Below are 13,700 nucleotides of genomic sequence, written 5' to 3' on the forward strand. Positions count from 1 at the left end.
CTATTTTGTTTAGTTGGCTCTTCCTTTGTACTCAGGTCTCTTCTGCTAGATTATGCAAGAGGAGATAATTGCACCTATTGCTACTACTTTATGACCATGCGGCTAATAATTCTTTCACATCTCGAGGGTCGCAGATTGGTGGCAGAAAGTAACATGACTATGTTGAGGGATGTCTATCTCTTCTGGTTTGATAGATGCAGGAATATGCAGGAACAACACAGTTGACTGATTGATAGTGTGCAACTCATCCATAATGATCTGTCTGATAAAGCAGTAAATTATTCTTGAGATTGATGCAGGTCATTGAACAGCACATTGACAACCCTGTTGTCTGTCATCCTGTTCAAAGCAAGACGGGAACAGTGACTGCTGTGATGCTCAAGTCTACCTTGGATGCAAGCTGTGTACAGGTGTTACAATAATATAAGTTGTTGTCTTCTCCCTTTGTTTTTTTCATTGGGCATCTCAGCTTCATTTCTAACTCATTACAAGTAGCAGTCAAAACAAGGTATTTTTAGAAGAAAAGTTTGTAGTCTCTTGCACTGATCATTTCGTATTGACATAGAATTCATTTTTGAAAATGTTGTGTTTTGAAGTTTAGCAATAAAACATCTCCACGTCAAGTTGAAAAGTTAATAAATAATTAAGAAGCATACCTGATTGTTACATAGAAAATTGTGAAAACAAAACCAAACCTTGAAACTTAAGTCAGAAAGGCTAATAATTCTCAGAAATATAAAACTTGTGTTAGTCTTTAGGTTCCTTGAATTAACATGATATTCTTGCCCTGGTGCTCTGTTTATTGTCTTATTAGTGATGGCAAAATTAGAGACATGGTTTAGTTGTGAAGTTGGCAGTGCTAGGTTAAGGGTTGGACTTGATGATCTTAAAAATCATTCCCAACCTAAATGATTCTAGATTCTATGATTTACCTTTTTGGGGTTTCTATTTTCACGAGAAAAAAGTTCCATTTCATAGTCTGCCAAATTGCTCACAGTTGAAGGTAAGGGGGAAGGAGCCACACGTGCCAAATGGATTTGACTTTCTAGTTTAATTACAAGTGTTAGTGAGGGTGGAGCATGAAATAGCCATATCCTTCTTCAACACATGGGGTCAGCAGGGAGTATAAGGCAATGCGTCGCAGTACTCTCAGCATCACAGCCTGGGTGATAATGCATGACTTGTTAACCTTCTGAAATATTATTGATCTTATTTTTTTTTTAACTTAAGAAGAATGACCAGAACTGTTAGCTGGAAGTAGTAAGAACTGCTTCATTTGGCTGCTAAATATGTGAGAAGAAAACCCCAGCTTTCCTATGCACGGTTCTGGGACTTGACGTCCTGTCATAGAGGGCACGAAGTTTTTTAGATATTTGGATGTTTTCCACACTAGACTTTGCCCTGCCAGATATTTACTTGAACCTGACATCTTGTCACGAAGGGTGTGAAGCCTTTCAGACTACTGGATATCTTCCACACCAGACTCTGCCCTGCCAGATACTTTCTTTTAAATTGAGTCCCTTGCGCGCAGTCATGCAAGAGAGTTATCAGTGCCCCAGCCTGGACCCTTCAGAATCAGTAAACATCCACAAATGATGGACTTGAAGAAATTCCCAGGAATTTAGACTTTTGATGCATGGGAAAAAAAGATTACTTGTTCATAGAAAACCAGTGCTCTCTGGGCAGTTCTGCATTTTCCTCTTCTCTCATTCCTGAAGCTGACCTGCTGAATACAAAATCCTGACAGAGATGAGATTTGAATAGCTACATTTTATGTAATCTTGAGATTTTAAATAGTGTGTTAAGTTCATAGGGACTCTTCATATACTATTTGACAAAGTGCTTATTTGAACATACAAAGTTCTACTTTTATATGTAGAGCATGTAGAAATCTATAGTACATGCAAAAATCTGTAATTACATATATAATTTTATTGAATGTTCCAGAATACATGTGGGTCATGACATTTCTTGAGAAACTGCACTATTTATTTCTCTTAATAATTTATACCCCTGTTGGCATGACTCCATTTGAACCACTACAAACAATAAGGGGTTTCAGTGTATTTGAAGACATAGTAAAGAACAAGTGCACTTCAGTCATGTAATAAGAACCATCAAGTCCATGTCGCTATTTATTTGCCCAAACATACTGTGTCCCTTTCTCTTATGATCCACGCAGCTTGCCTTGATTTTCTGGTTTCTTGCCTCAGGTGAAGATACAGGAACAGAAATTCAAACACAGATGAAGGAAAACAAAAAATGATGCAGACAGCATTGTATACGATTTCCCCATACTTGGTGTATAAAACTTTAAGAGATCCTTTTTCTTATTATTCCTTGAAACTGTCAGATTTCCTGGGTGATTTGTAGAATCATAGAATTGTTCAGTTTGGAACAGACCTTAAAGATCATTCAGTTCTGACTCCCTGCTATGGACAGGGACACCTTCCACTAGATGAGGCTGCTCAGAGACCCATGTGACCTGGCCTTGAACATCTCCAGGGATGGGGCATCCCTGACTTATCTCGCAACATGTTCCAGTGCCTCACAGTAAAAAAATTCTTCCTAATATCTAATCTAAGTCTACCCTCTTTCAGTTTAAAACTGTTACCCTTCATCCTGTCGCTGCATTCCCAGATAAAGAGCCCCTCCCCAGCTTTACTCTTGGCCCCCTTTAAGTACTGGAAGGCCGCTATAAGGTTTCCCAGGAGCCTTCTCTTTTCTTCTCTCCACTGAATAAGCTCAACTCTCTCAGCCTGTCCCTGTGTAAAAAGTTCTTAAGCCTTCTGATCACCTTCATATTCCTCCTCTGGGTTCACTCTGACATATCCATGTCCTTCCTATGCTGAGGATTCCAGAACTGAATGCACTACTCCAGGTGAAATCTCATGAGAGCAGGGTAGAGGGGCAGAATCACCTCCCTCGCCCTGCTGGTCCCACTTCTTTTGATGCAGCCCAGGATAAAGTTGGCTTTCTGGGCTGCAGGCGCACATTGCTGGCTCGTGTTGAGCTTTTCATCCACTAGCACCCCCAAGTCCTTCACTTCATGGCTACTCTCAATCCATTCTCTGCCCACCCTGTATTTGTGCTGAAGTTTGCCCCTACCCAGATGTAGGACCTTGCGCTTGGCCTTGTTGAACTTAATGAGGTTCTCACAGGCCTACTTCTCCAGCTTGTCAAGGTCCCTCTGCATGGCATCCCTTCCCTCCAGCATGTTGACCATGCCATGCAGCTTGGTGTCATCAACAAACTTGCTGAGGGTGCCCTCAATCCACTGTCCACGTCTGTGATAAAGATGCTAAACAACACTGTTACCAATACTGACCCCTGTAGAATGCTACTTGTTACTGGTCTCCACTTGGACATTGAACTGTTGACCACAACTCTTTGAGTGTGACCATCCAGCCCATTTCTTACCCACCAAGTGGTACATCTGTCAAATCCATGTCTCTCAAAATTAGAGACAAGAATGTCATGTGAGACAATGTCAATTGCTAGGCACAAGTCCAGGTAGATGATGTGAGTTACTCTTCATTTATCCACCAATGCTGTAGCACATCATAGAAAGGCACCAAAGCAATCAGGCACAGTTTATCCTTATTGAAGCCATACTGACTGTCACCAATCATATCCTTATTTTCCATGTGCCTCAGCAAAGTTTCCTGGAGGATCTGTTCCATGATCTTGCCAGGCATAGAGGTGAGACTGACGGACCTGTAGTTCCCCAGATCTTTTTTTTCACTTTTTTTTTAAAATGGGGTTAGTGTCCCATTTTCCAGTCAGTAGGGACTTTACCAGATTGCCACAACTTCTCAAATATGATGGATAATGGCTTAGCAACTTTGACCACCAGTTTTCTTGGGACCTGTAGGTGCATCTCATCAGGTCCCATGGGCTTGTGTACCTTCAGGTTCCTTAGATGTTCTCAAATCTGATCTTCTCTTACAGTGATTTGTTCTTCAATCTGCCAATCTCTGCTTTTTCCTTCTGTGCCTTGGGCAATGTGGCTTGAGGCCTTGCCAGTGACAACTGAGGCAAAAAAGCCATTGAGTACTTCAGCTTTCTCCATATCTTGGGTAACGAGGTCTCCTGTTTCCTTCCAGAAAGGGCCCACATTCCGCCTAGTCTTCCTTTTATCACTGACATAGCAAATTGGTAAACCATTCTATCCTTTCTGAGTGCGTAAGACCTGTGTTAAAACCAAGTACTAAATAATAATTTAAAAATACTAGCATTCTATTCTGCTTTTTTTTTTGTTTCATTTGTGGATGTGGTGATGTTTCTTGTTTGATGTTTGTCTTAAAAAGAAAAGAAAGACTTTTAAGGAGCTTTTTGAAGCAACCTGTATATTTGGGGCCTGCACATGTCATGCAGTAGCTTTCCTGTGTTCTAAGAGTTAAATGCATGTACAGAGAGGTTCTGGACAGTTTAAAAGAGATGTAAAGGATATTGAGAATCTGAATAAAGGGTAGATATTCATTGTTATTCTCTGCTTTTCTGCCATCAGAAAAGCAAATATTCTCTGTTATTTTCTGCCATCACTGAACATTGTTGTCTATAAGATAAATTCTCCAAGAGCAGTTGCAGAGAGTAATGTATCCACCAAGAAGTGATTTAAAATTGCTCTTCAGCTGCTGAATACCTTGTTTGTAGAGTTCCACAAAAATAAATTCTTGTGCTGATCCTCCTCAGCAATTATGTGCAGTTGCAAGATGACTGGTCTGTTGACATGGCTTCAAGAGACTTTCTGGTAGAGGTAAGACGTAGTTCCTTCCTTGGAAGTGAGCTGAGGCTGAGCACTTGGTGAACACTCAGGAAATAACTGATTTCTTGACTTTTTGATTCAATTTGCAGAATGCTCATTTTGGTTTGTGTGTGTTTGGGTTTTTTTTAACTTGGCTTTTCATTAACACCACAATGTATATATTGGAAGGAAAAAAAATATTATATATTCAAACCATAGTAACACCTAGACTCTTTAGCCCTCCTAAAACAAGGTACTTCACAGAGCACAATTCTCTCCCTGCAGAGGAAAGGAGAGAACAGACAATACATGACAGATTGTTCATATTCCTTGGGTAGTGTGATGACTGATAAACATTGTACATGCTGAAGAATTTGTATTAAACTAGAACAAAAAGTGGAATTAAAGATTGTCCAATATATTTCTGTATTCCCAGAATTAGAAGTCCATTTATTTCCTTTGTACATTAAAATGTGCTTTTATAACTGAAGACAAGTCTGTAGAGTCTCCTAAATCAGTTACAAACAATCTCAGAGTGAATCCAAGTACTGTTTGAAGTCTGCCATGGAATATGAGTGGGCACATTCCTATAAAACCACAACTCTTTTAAACCAAAAATAGAATATTCTGCAAACTTACTGTGGGAAAGGTGCTCATATATTTCTGATCAAAATTTATATTTTATGTGCAAAAATTTTTCCATGGGAATGTGGATTCTATTCTAAAACTTTGTGTCATTTTCTAACTTGTGTTTAATTTATCCTGGAGTTTCAACATAAAATGTATAAGATGGAGGATGTTCCTAGTTTGGAACCAGAGTAGCTGAAAATTACTCACTAAAAAAGTTAATGCAGAATGCCACTGCAAGCAAACGAAATCCTACCTAGTCACCTTTTTCTCCTGCAAGAGCAAGCTTCTAGGAGCAGTATTCCTAACAAATGGAGGGAACTCCCAGTGACCATGACTTGTATGTATAGACTGGACATTTCTGCCTTGCAAAAGCTGATCCTCAGAAGAGCAGCTGGGCTGTGATTTTTTGTCTTCATGTGGGTTTGGGATGAATATGTCCCAATCAGAGTTTGTAACACTCATTCCAGGTCTCTTGTATGGCTGGATTTGTGTGTATTGGAAACAGTAAAGTATGGCAATTACCGTTTTTTTCTTGCTCCCTTTTGATGTGTTTCTGATACTAGTTAATTTCTAGCATCTGTACATTTAAATTTCTACTAGAATTAAAAAACAAGAAATGAGCAATTCAGTGAATCCTGAATTAGTGCTTTCTGTAGCTGACAGATTCTCTTTCATTGGAAGATGTATTAGAGCAAGGTACCTTGGAAGCATTTACTCCTTGAGTATTTGCTGTTGCCAGCCAGGCTTCCCTTAACATACATTTGAAAAGACCAAGGGTAAGTCATATCTATCTATTCAGTTCTGGCAGTATCTTAGGAATCACTGATGTATGTCAGCAGAGGTAAGTTGTTGGCATAGATTAACTGGTATTTTTTGACTACTAAAGGAGTAATTGTTTAGATATGTACTGAAAACACTTTTTGTGTTTGTTTTGTAAAACCAGCAAACATCACTTCCACCTCTGTCTTAAAATCACCTGCAGGATTTGTAAACATAAACAAATAATTCCCACAGCTGTCATTTTTTTTTAAAGGTAGTCCTCAAACTCAGCATCTAAACCAAGATGTTTACACTGCCTCAGTTCTAAGGGAAAAATCTTTTGTTTCAGTAAAGGCTGTCTCTGTTGGTAGTATATTTTTAAATCTCATTCTCAATTTCTTATGAATATAGCAACTTTGCTTTTATTTTTAAGGCCTGATTCTGTAAGTTGGGGAGCTGTTCCTGACTGCTCCAGGCTTGCACAGAAACGTTCTGCATTCCTCAATCTGAAGTCTTCAAGCCTTGCATTAAAGGCTTAAAATGTTAGTAGGTGCCGAGACCCTTACTGAGTCAGTCTTCATTTTATTTATTCTGTGCAACAACAGCAAAATGGTTATTCAAAACCTACATACAACAGAGAGGGGGCAACTAATGCAAGATTAATTGCTTCACATTATTTACAAGGCCTTTGTCTTTGATTTTGCAGAAAGGTATGTCTGTCCGTACCCCCCGCAGTTGTGTGGTACAAGAAATGTTCAGCTTTTGTTTGGAAGCGTCAAGTACACAGGCTCAGAATTAAAAAAAAACTTCCCTAGAAATATTGTGTAGCTGTTTGGGATCTTTATATTCTGTGTAAATAGCAAAGTACGCCTTTACAACTTTGATTGCACATTGCCCTTTCAGAGTAATATCTTTGATTTTATTTTTCTTTTAGAGAAGGAGGAGAACAGAGGTTTGTAACAGGAAATACAAGTATTACTAAATTAAAATCTGTGTGGTACCTTTCATGGCTGTGTGGAAATGGTTACTATTTCTGCTGAAAAGCGAGAGCAGTATGTTTTTTTATGCTTTGTTCTCTTATGAGAAAACATTTTTTTTTATTTTCTTACAATTACTTTCCCTATGTACAGTAATTCTGATGACAGTTTGATAGTAATGATGGTAACAGTGTGATAGATTATTCACAGTTGTAATGATTATGACGCCATACTTATAAATTGTGTAGGGAAAAGTATTTAAGATAATTTTTTTAATGTCTTTATGTGAAAAATAAGGAAATTGCTATCATTTGAATAAGACAGAATTATACTCTTACACCTTAAGAGATTCTGTGTAATAATGTGAAAGTGCCCAAAGTAGATCAAACATGGAGAAGTTACATTAACGTATTTGTAAAGGAAAGGTAGTGTCTCTTGGCTTTTGTGGCTCTTACACCCCATAGTGCTAGTGTTTTACAGTCCTTCCATTGTCCGTTGCTGCAAACACGTCCAGATGAATTCAGCGTTTAATGTTAAAAATCTTATAACATGCCAGTTTGATTTGTAGCCCTTCATATCATGGAATGCTAATTAAAATCATATTTTTGCATATGTCATGCCTTTCATGTACATATGCAAATAGAGTCTATTGCCTTTTAGCTATTAGTAATTAACTTTATGAAGGACAGCTGTAATACATAATTAACGAAAATGTTTGCAAGCCCTTTTCACACTGAAAGTTGCAGCAGTAAAATTTTTGCTTATTGAGAGAACCATTTTAGTTTGAAGCTTTAGTCTGATATCCAAATTGTTTGAAGCAGTCATATGACACAATTAAATTGATGTTATGGTCTTATCAGTAGAAGAATGGGGCTTTGATAGTCTCCTATCTATTTCATTATGTATGCCACCAAAATTAAATTATCTGTGTTTTATTTTGTAGGAACATAATCCCAGGTAGTATATATTTTGTTGCTGCCGTTGATGCTTTGAATAATGTCTTGCCAGTTTGAACAATATTCAGTTGTATTCATGAACATGTGCTTCACCTTTTCCACGTTTTTTTTTTTCTTAAGGCTATAAAATAACTAGGGCTATTAATTTGTTTCTTTCAATAATTAATACAATGAAGTTTGACAAGACATAAGCAGTGATTAAAGCATCTGATCTTGCTGTATCTTTTTATTACTCGTAAAAAATAGTGCAACTCCTTGTATAAAGAAGGACTGCAGGATGGATGTATTAGGCTTAAATAAATTCAAAGGTGTAGTTAACTAAAACTATATTCTTTTATAACATGAGAAAATGTTATGTGGGTAAAATAGACTGTATCATCAGTTTATTGTGTAAGATGTTCTAATTTGCAAAGGGAAGCAGAAACAAGTTTTCCTTTCTTTGACCAGCAATGTATGGCTGTGTTTACTTATTCATAAGAAAAATAGACAAGTGACTGCAATCTGAAAAAAAAATGTGTTACAGAATGGACTCCTGGATTAAATCATAGTCTTTGAGGGGTTGAAAAATACAGTATTGATTTAAAAAAAAAAGTATTAAAAAAAATAATAATCTTTCTGGGTTTTCTGTTTGTTCGGTAGGGTGGCGTTTGTGATGAAGAAACATTTGAATACTCATTTACTGGGCAAGCATGGAGTTGGCACACCCAAAGAAAGGTAAACTTCTTGAAAATTCTTTCTTGTTTTCCCTTATACAGTATCTGGAGAACTTATCTGAAATATTTAGATTACCCAAAATGAAGTCACTTGGACTTTTAGCTCAACTTTAACTACAGAGGGAGCTAACATCCTTAAGCACTCTGTGGGTGTGGTGCTTATATGGTGTCTGTGGGTGTCAATAGAAAAACTGCTGTAGAAAGCAATGCTATGTAAAAGATGTAGGGTTTGCACCTTTTGGGGTGTTTTTTGACAGGTGGTATTATTTTTTCAAAATTTCCATAGTTGCAACTCTTCCTTCAAGTACAAAATCAATTTTTTTTTTTTTTTTTTGCTGGCCTTGATGCTCATAGTTTTATAAAATGACTTTCTGAGATTTATATTTTTCTGAGATTTATATTTATCACTGAGGTCAAAGCCACAGAGGAATCAAAAAGCAAGTTTTCTCAGTGTTGTTGGGCAGGAACGGAGATCTCGTGTTTTGACTAGTTTTAAAATGAATTTTTTTTTCAATTTGTCTATAGTTACATATTTTCAAATTTTTTTTTGTGAGCAGGTTATTTTTTTATGTGGTTAAAAATGTAACTGTGTTTTACAAACTAAGTGGCACTGTGTTTGCAGATAAATAGATTTTGCCTCAGATTTATTTGGGTCATTGTGGCATAGCTATTGCTGTTTCACTTAATTTTGTGGACAACTAGAAACTTGATCGTTTGTGGATAGCCCAAAGATCACATATTCTCTTTCAATCTGGGTAGTTGGAGGTGTTCTACCTGTAGTGTTTGTTTCTGGATACTTGATATTGTTTCAAATATTACTACCTTGTAACTCATTCTTCTGGTATAGGCTTTTGTAGATAAAGAGAATTTTCTGCTTTTGATATGAAAGAAGGGGAAAATAAATAATTGCTAGGAGTTGTAAGAGAACATTGCAAAACTCTTTCTGGGTCATGTTCAATTTCTGTAAAAGATATTGGAAATGGTGGTCGATTAGACCCTTTCCTCACCGGTTTGTCACTCATTATATCACTGAGTGACCTAAGAGTAGAGTTTTAATTAACACACCATATATACCGTATGTTTGACTAAGCACCTATTTATGTGGTGTTTATATTTGCAAAGAAATTACCCCTGCAAAGTGTTTAACCAGAATCTCTCTATCCTGTGGTTATTTAGGGTTTGGAGATATTCTGTTTCATCTAGAATATGAAATGATGCATCAAAACAGTAATTACAGTTTCGTTAAGGCAGATATCATATTAAAGTTTATGCTGGTTATCTTTTGTTGTAGTGCAAGAATTATGAAAAATGTTTTGCTCTGGTGGCTTATTTTATAACTTGAAGCATTCAATACCAATATGTTCTTTTACAAGGAGGTACTTACCCCTTATGATGTATAATGATCATAAATACAACACAGAGACAACTTGCGTTACCCTAGTGAATCTGTGCGCAACAAAGGATACATACAATAGATTTCCAAGTACAGTACCTGAGCCTGAGAGACATATTTTTAGTGATCATCTTCTTGAAACGAATTCCTAAACAAGCAAGATGCTATAATCGAAATCGGTTGTTGCTGGCTTTTGTTTGCGTGTTTCTTCTGAAAGCTGCCTGGCTGTTTCCATTCTCCACATTTCTTCCCATATTCCTCCAAGGCTTTCTGGCTGGCCTGCCAGTGTGTGAAGAGGAGGAAAGGGAGGAGGACAGGGGGTAGGTTGGCAGCCCTTGCAGCCCTGGATGCCTGAGGAGCAGAGAACCCAACTCAGGCCTGCAACCTCCCTGCCCTGTCTGGTAGCGCCGCCTCTTGCAGCTTTACCCCTGGGCCAGATAAACAAATGATATTTAAGTGACTTTGTACTCTCTTCTTTTGCAATTTTTTCATCCATCTTTCAAATATTTCTTATCTAAAGAACCTCTTTAGCTGGTGCTTCACCTTAATGTAAAGCAGCATCAAATTGTAGTGACAGAGCTACAAAAACAATGTATTTTTCTCGTCGCAGTCCCTCACAGGTGATGGTGGATGTTTAAGCCATATCATCTAGTGCAGTAAATACCGAACCACTATTGCTTTCCTTTCCACATTTCCATCCCTATTATGAGAAAGTTTGATGCCTTTTAATAGCTTTAGGAACCAAAGAAATCCTTCTTCAGCATGTTAAACAATCACTTTGGGTATAAGTCTATTATAAATTAAGTTATGTAGTTTTCTTACCTATTTAAAACATTAATGCCTTGATTATAATTTTGCAAGCTTGCTATTTTTTAATTTCTCTAGGACAATATAATCAGTTTATTCTTCATGTTTTGAATTTGATTCTGCCCTCTGATACATTGCATATAATAGCAAATACTAATAGAAGCTAGCTAAATAGGCTGTGACAATTAAATTAATAATGCATTTTATTTGCAAGTGTTTAGTCTTCATGGTTTGACTGATATATGCAAAGATGGTAATTTATTAAAAGTAAATTCATGTAATTGTACTACAGAGTTTGATGGACCAAAAAAAGTTGTCAGCATGACTATCATCAAAAACAGAAAATTGAAATAAGTTCAAAAGGGTGCTAGAAAAAAATAGCAATAACCCATACTCTCTGAATATGGGTGCCCTTTTCACAAACTTCTCAAAAAGGCATTTGCGGTGACAAACAATAACATAGTTCTGAGAGGGAGAGAAAAAAATTACATTTACAATTTAGGAAGCAGTACTGAACTAGTGCACCTTACTCTCTCTAAGTTTCCATAACCCATAACTATTCCTTTTTTGTATGCACAAAAAGGAGGCTGTTGAAGTGTTTGTATGTGCAGATGTAGAAAACAAGTATAATTCATAATAAGATTGGTACTAAACCATCTTTTTTGTTTCAAGGTGGGTTTTCTTTTAAGACAAAATTGATTTAAGGGAAAAATACTGTGCAGTTGAAAATCACAGAAGCTTAAAATAATAGCCTCCCAGTAAAATGTCTGCATATTTGAGCCACAAAAACCCCTACTGCCTAGACCATTATGATCATTACCATTTAATGGCTAATGCAAAAGTGGAATGTTTTAACACAAAAATTCCTCTAAGGTATTTTTTTCTCTTATTGGAACTGTGATACTGATTTACTGTCAACTTGAATGTGTCTCAAAACTGGCATGTTATCTGCTAAGTCCAAGGCCAGTACATATTTGGTACTTCAGTGTCAGTAATCTATTGGCACCTATAACTATATCTTATTGGCAGGATAAATCTTTGGCCACACCTTTATTGTGTGTAGAAGACAATGGGGTTGGGGACAAGGTGAATGTATCAGCAGTGTTAAGGGGTGCCAACTTCTAATTTCTGTTACATTGTTATGTTACTTAAGTGCAAATTGTGGCAAAACAGCAGCCCAACAGACATGTTTCACTATTAAGTTTGACACATGCATACACACACAAAAATATGAGCAAGAAAATAAAAACCTGCAATCCATTTGTCAGTGAGGCTGAATTTTGTCACTACTAAGCACAACTCTAGATTTAGAAGTTGTTCATATGAAAAATGCATTTAACTAGCCTTTACAGATTTTTTCATGTTTGTTTCAGGACACCATCATTAGGGTACAATATGCATTTTAAAGTATATAAATATACATAGTATATATCTGTTATCTGGAATTTTGGCTGATACATCTGTTTAAACTCTTATTTTTATATACCAGAGAAAGAAAGGCCTTAACTGATAGTTATTTAAGTACCTCATCTTGCTTAAGAATTTCAAATGATGAGTTGCCTCTGAAATAACTTTTTGCATATGAGTAATCCCGTTGAGTCAAATAGGATAATTCATATCTATAAAGTTACTTGGAGCACAAACACTTGGTGAACTGGAATCTGTTACAAAACATTTTCTGTAAAGGTTATTAATAATACGTTTGAATTTCGTAATGTTCTGGCATTTTTTCACATGCTTTAAAAATGAGATCAATGTGACAGTGCTAGTAACATCATATGGATATCATGTGATTTCCAAATAATATTAGTTGATTAGAAAAGCTGTGTGATAATTTCAACTTGAAAGCAATAACTATAAGTAAATGCTTATTACTGTGTAGTAGCAGCCTAAATAGGTATGAGATGCCTTTTGAACTGATGTTGGAAGAAAACGTACTTCTAAAATTTGAATATTTTTTACACAACTGCTTTGAACTAAAGCAAGGAGTTAAAAAGTAAAAAAGGAACATGTTGTTCAATGTGCTTGAAAACCCTGCGTGTATTTTGGAATATCAAATGCTACTAATATGTGTGATATAAATATTGTAAAATATGTGAGACTGTGTGATATGTTACTGGAAGGGATTATTGAGATCTGAAAGAGAAGAAGCAAGGAAAAATGGATGGGGGTTTGATATTTTATAAATTGTGTTTTATTTTGTAATAAATTGCAGAGTCCTAGTATTTTGAATGTAAAACTAGAAGTGAATGAAGTCCACCAGTCCAACCCTCTTCTGTTTAATTGAACTGTTAATCCTTCTTTTGAAATGTTTTTCTTGCTTTGACTAGAGAAATTTCTGATAGTAACTTTGATATGCCTGTTTTGGATAATATTACCCTGTACCTGCAAAGTAAAAAGACATAGCTGATGGTACAGTGGATTTTGGGAAAACAGTGACAAAAGTCAGAGTTCTGAACCCATGTTCTGAAAGAATGAGTTTATGACTATCTCACAGGAAGGTTTCCAGTTACAGATATTAGCAGCACATACGGATACACAGAGGAGAGGCTACCTGTAGCCACTGGAAGGTAACATGCTGAGTCTTGCTGTCAAGCTTTGTCATCACCTTTTACTGCTTCTTACGAATAATTTTGAGCTTTACAACTCAAACTTAACATTACTAGTTTAACTGGATGGGAATGAAAACCAAACAAAACTGATTGTTCCCTTCATTTG

General features: G+C 36.5%; 1 protein-coding gene across 1 annotated transcript in view; it reads left to right on the forward strand.

The window, feature by feature from the left end:
• ZNF407 (zinc finger protein 407) overlaps positions 1-13,700 on the forward strand; it is a 344,964-nt gene that overhangs the window by 130,754 nt on the left and 200,510 nt on the right. The window contains exon 4 of the mRNA XM_054059750.1: positions 8,709-8,783. Coding sequence (XP_053915725.1) covers positions 8,709-8,783 — 75 coding nt within the window. The remainder of the gene's footprint in view (positions 1-8,708; positions 8,784-13,700) is intronic.

Source organism: Cuculus canorus, chromosome 2 (genome assembly GCF_017976375.1).
Source record: "Cuculus canorus isolate bCucCan1 chromosome 2, bCucCan1.pri, whole genome shotgun sequence".
NCBI lineage: Eukaryota > Metazoa > Chordata > Aves > Cuculiformes > Cuculidae > Cuculus > Cuculus canorus.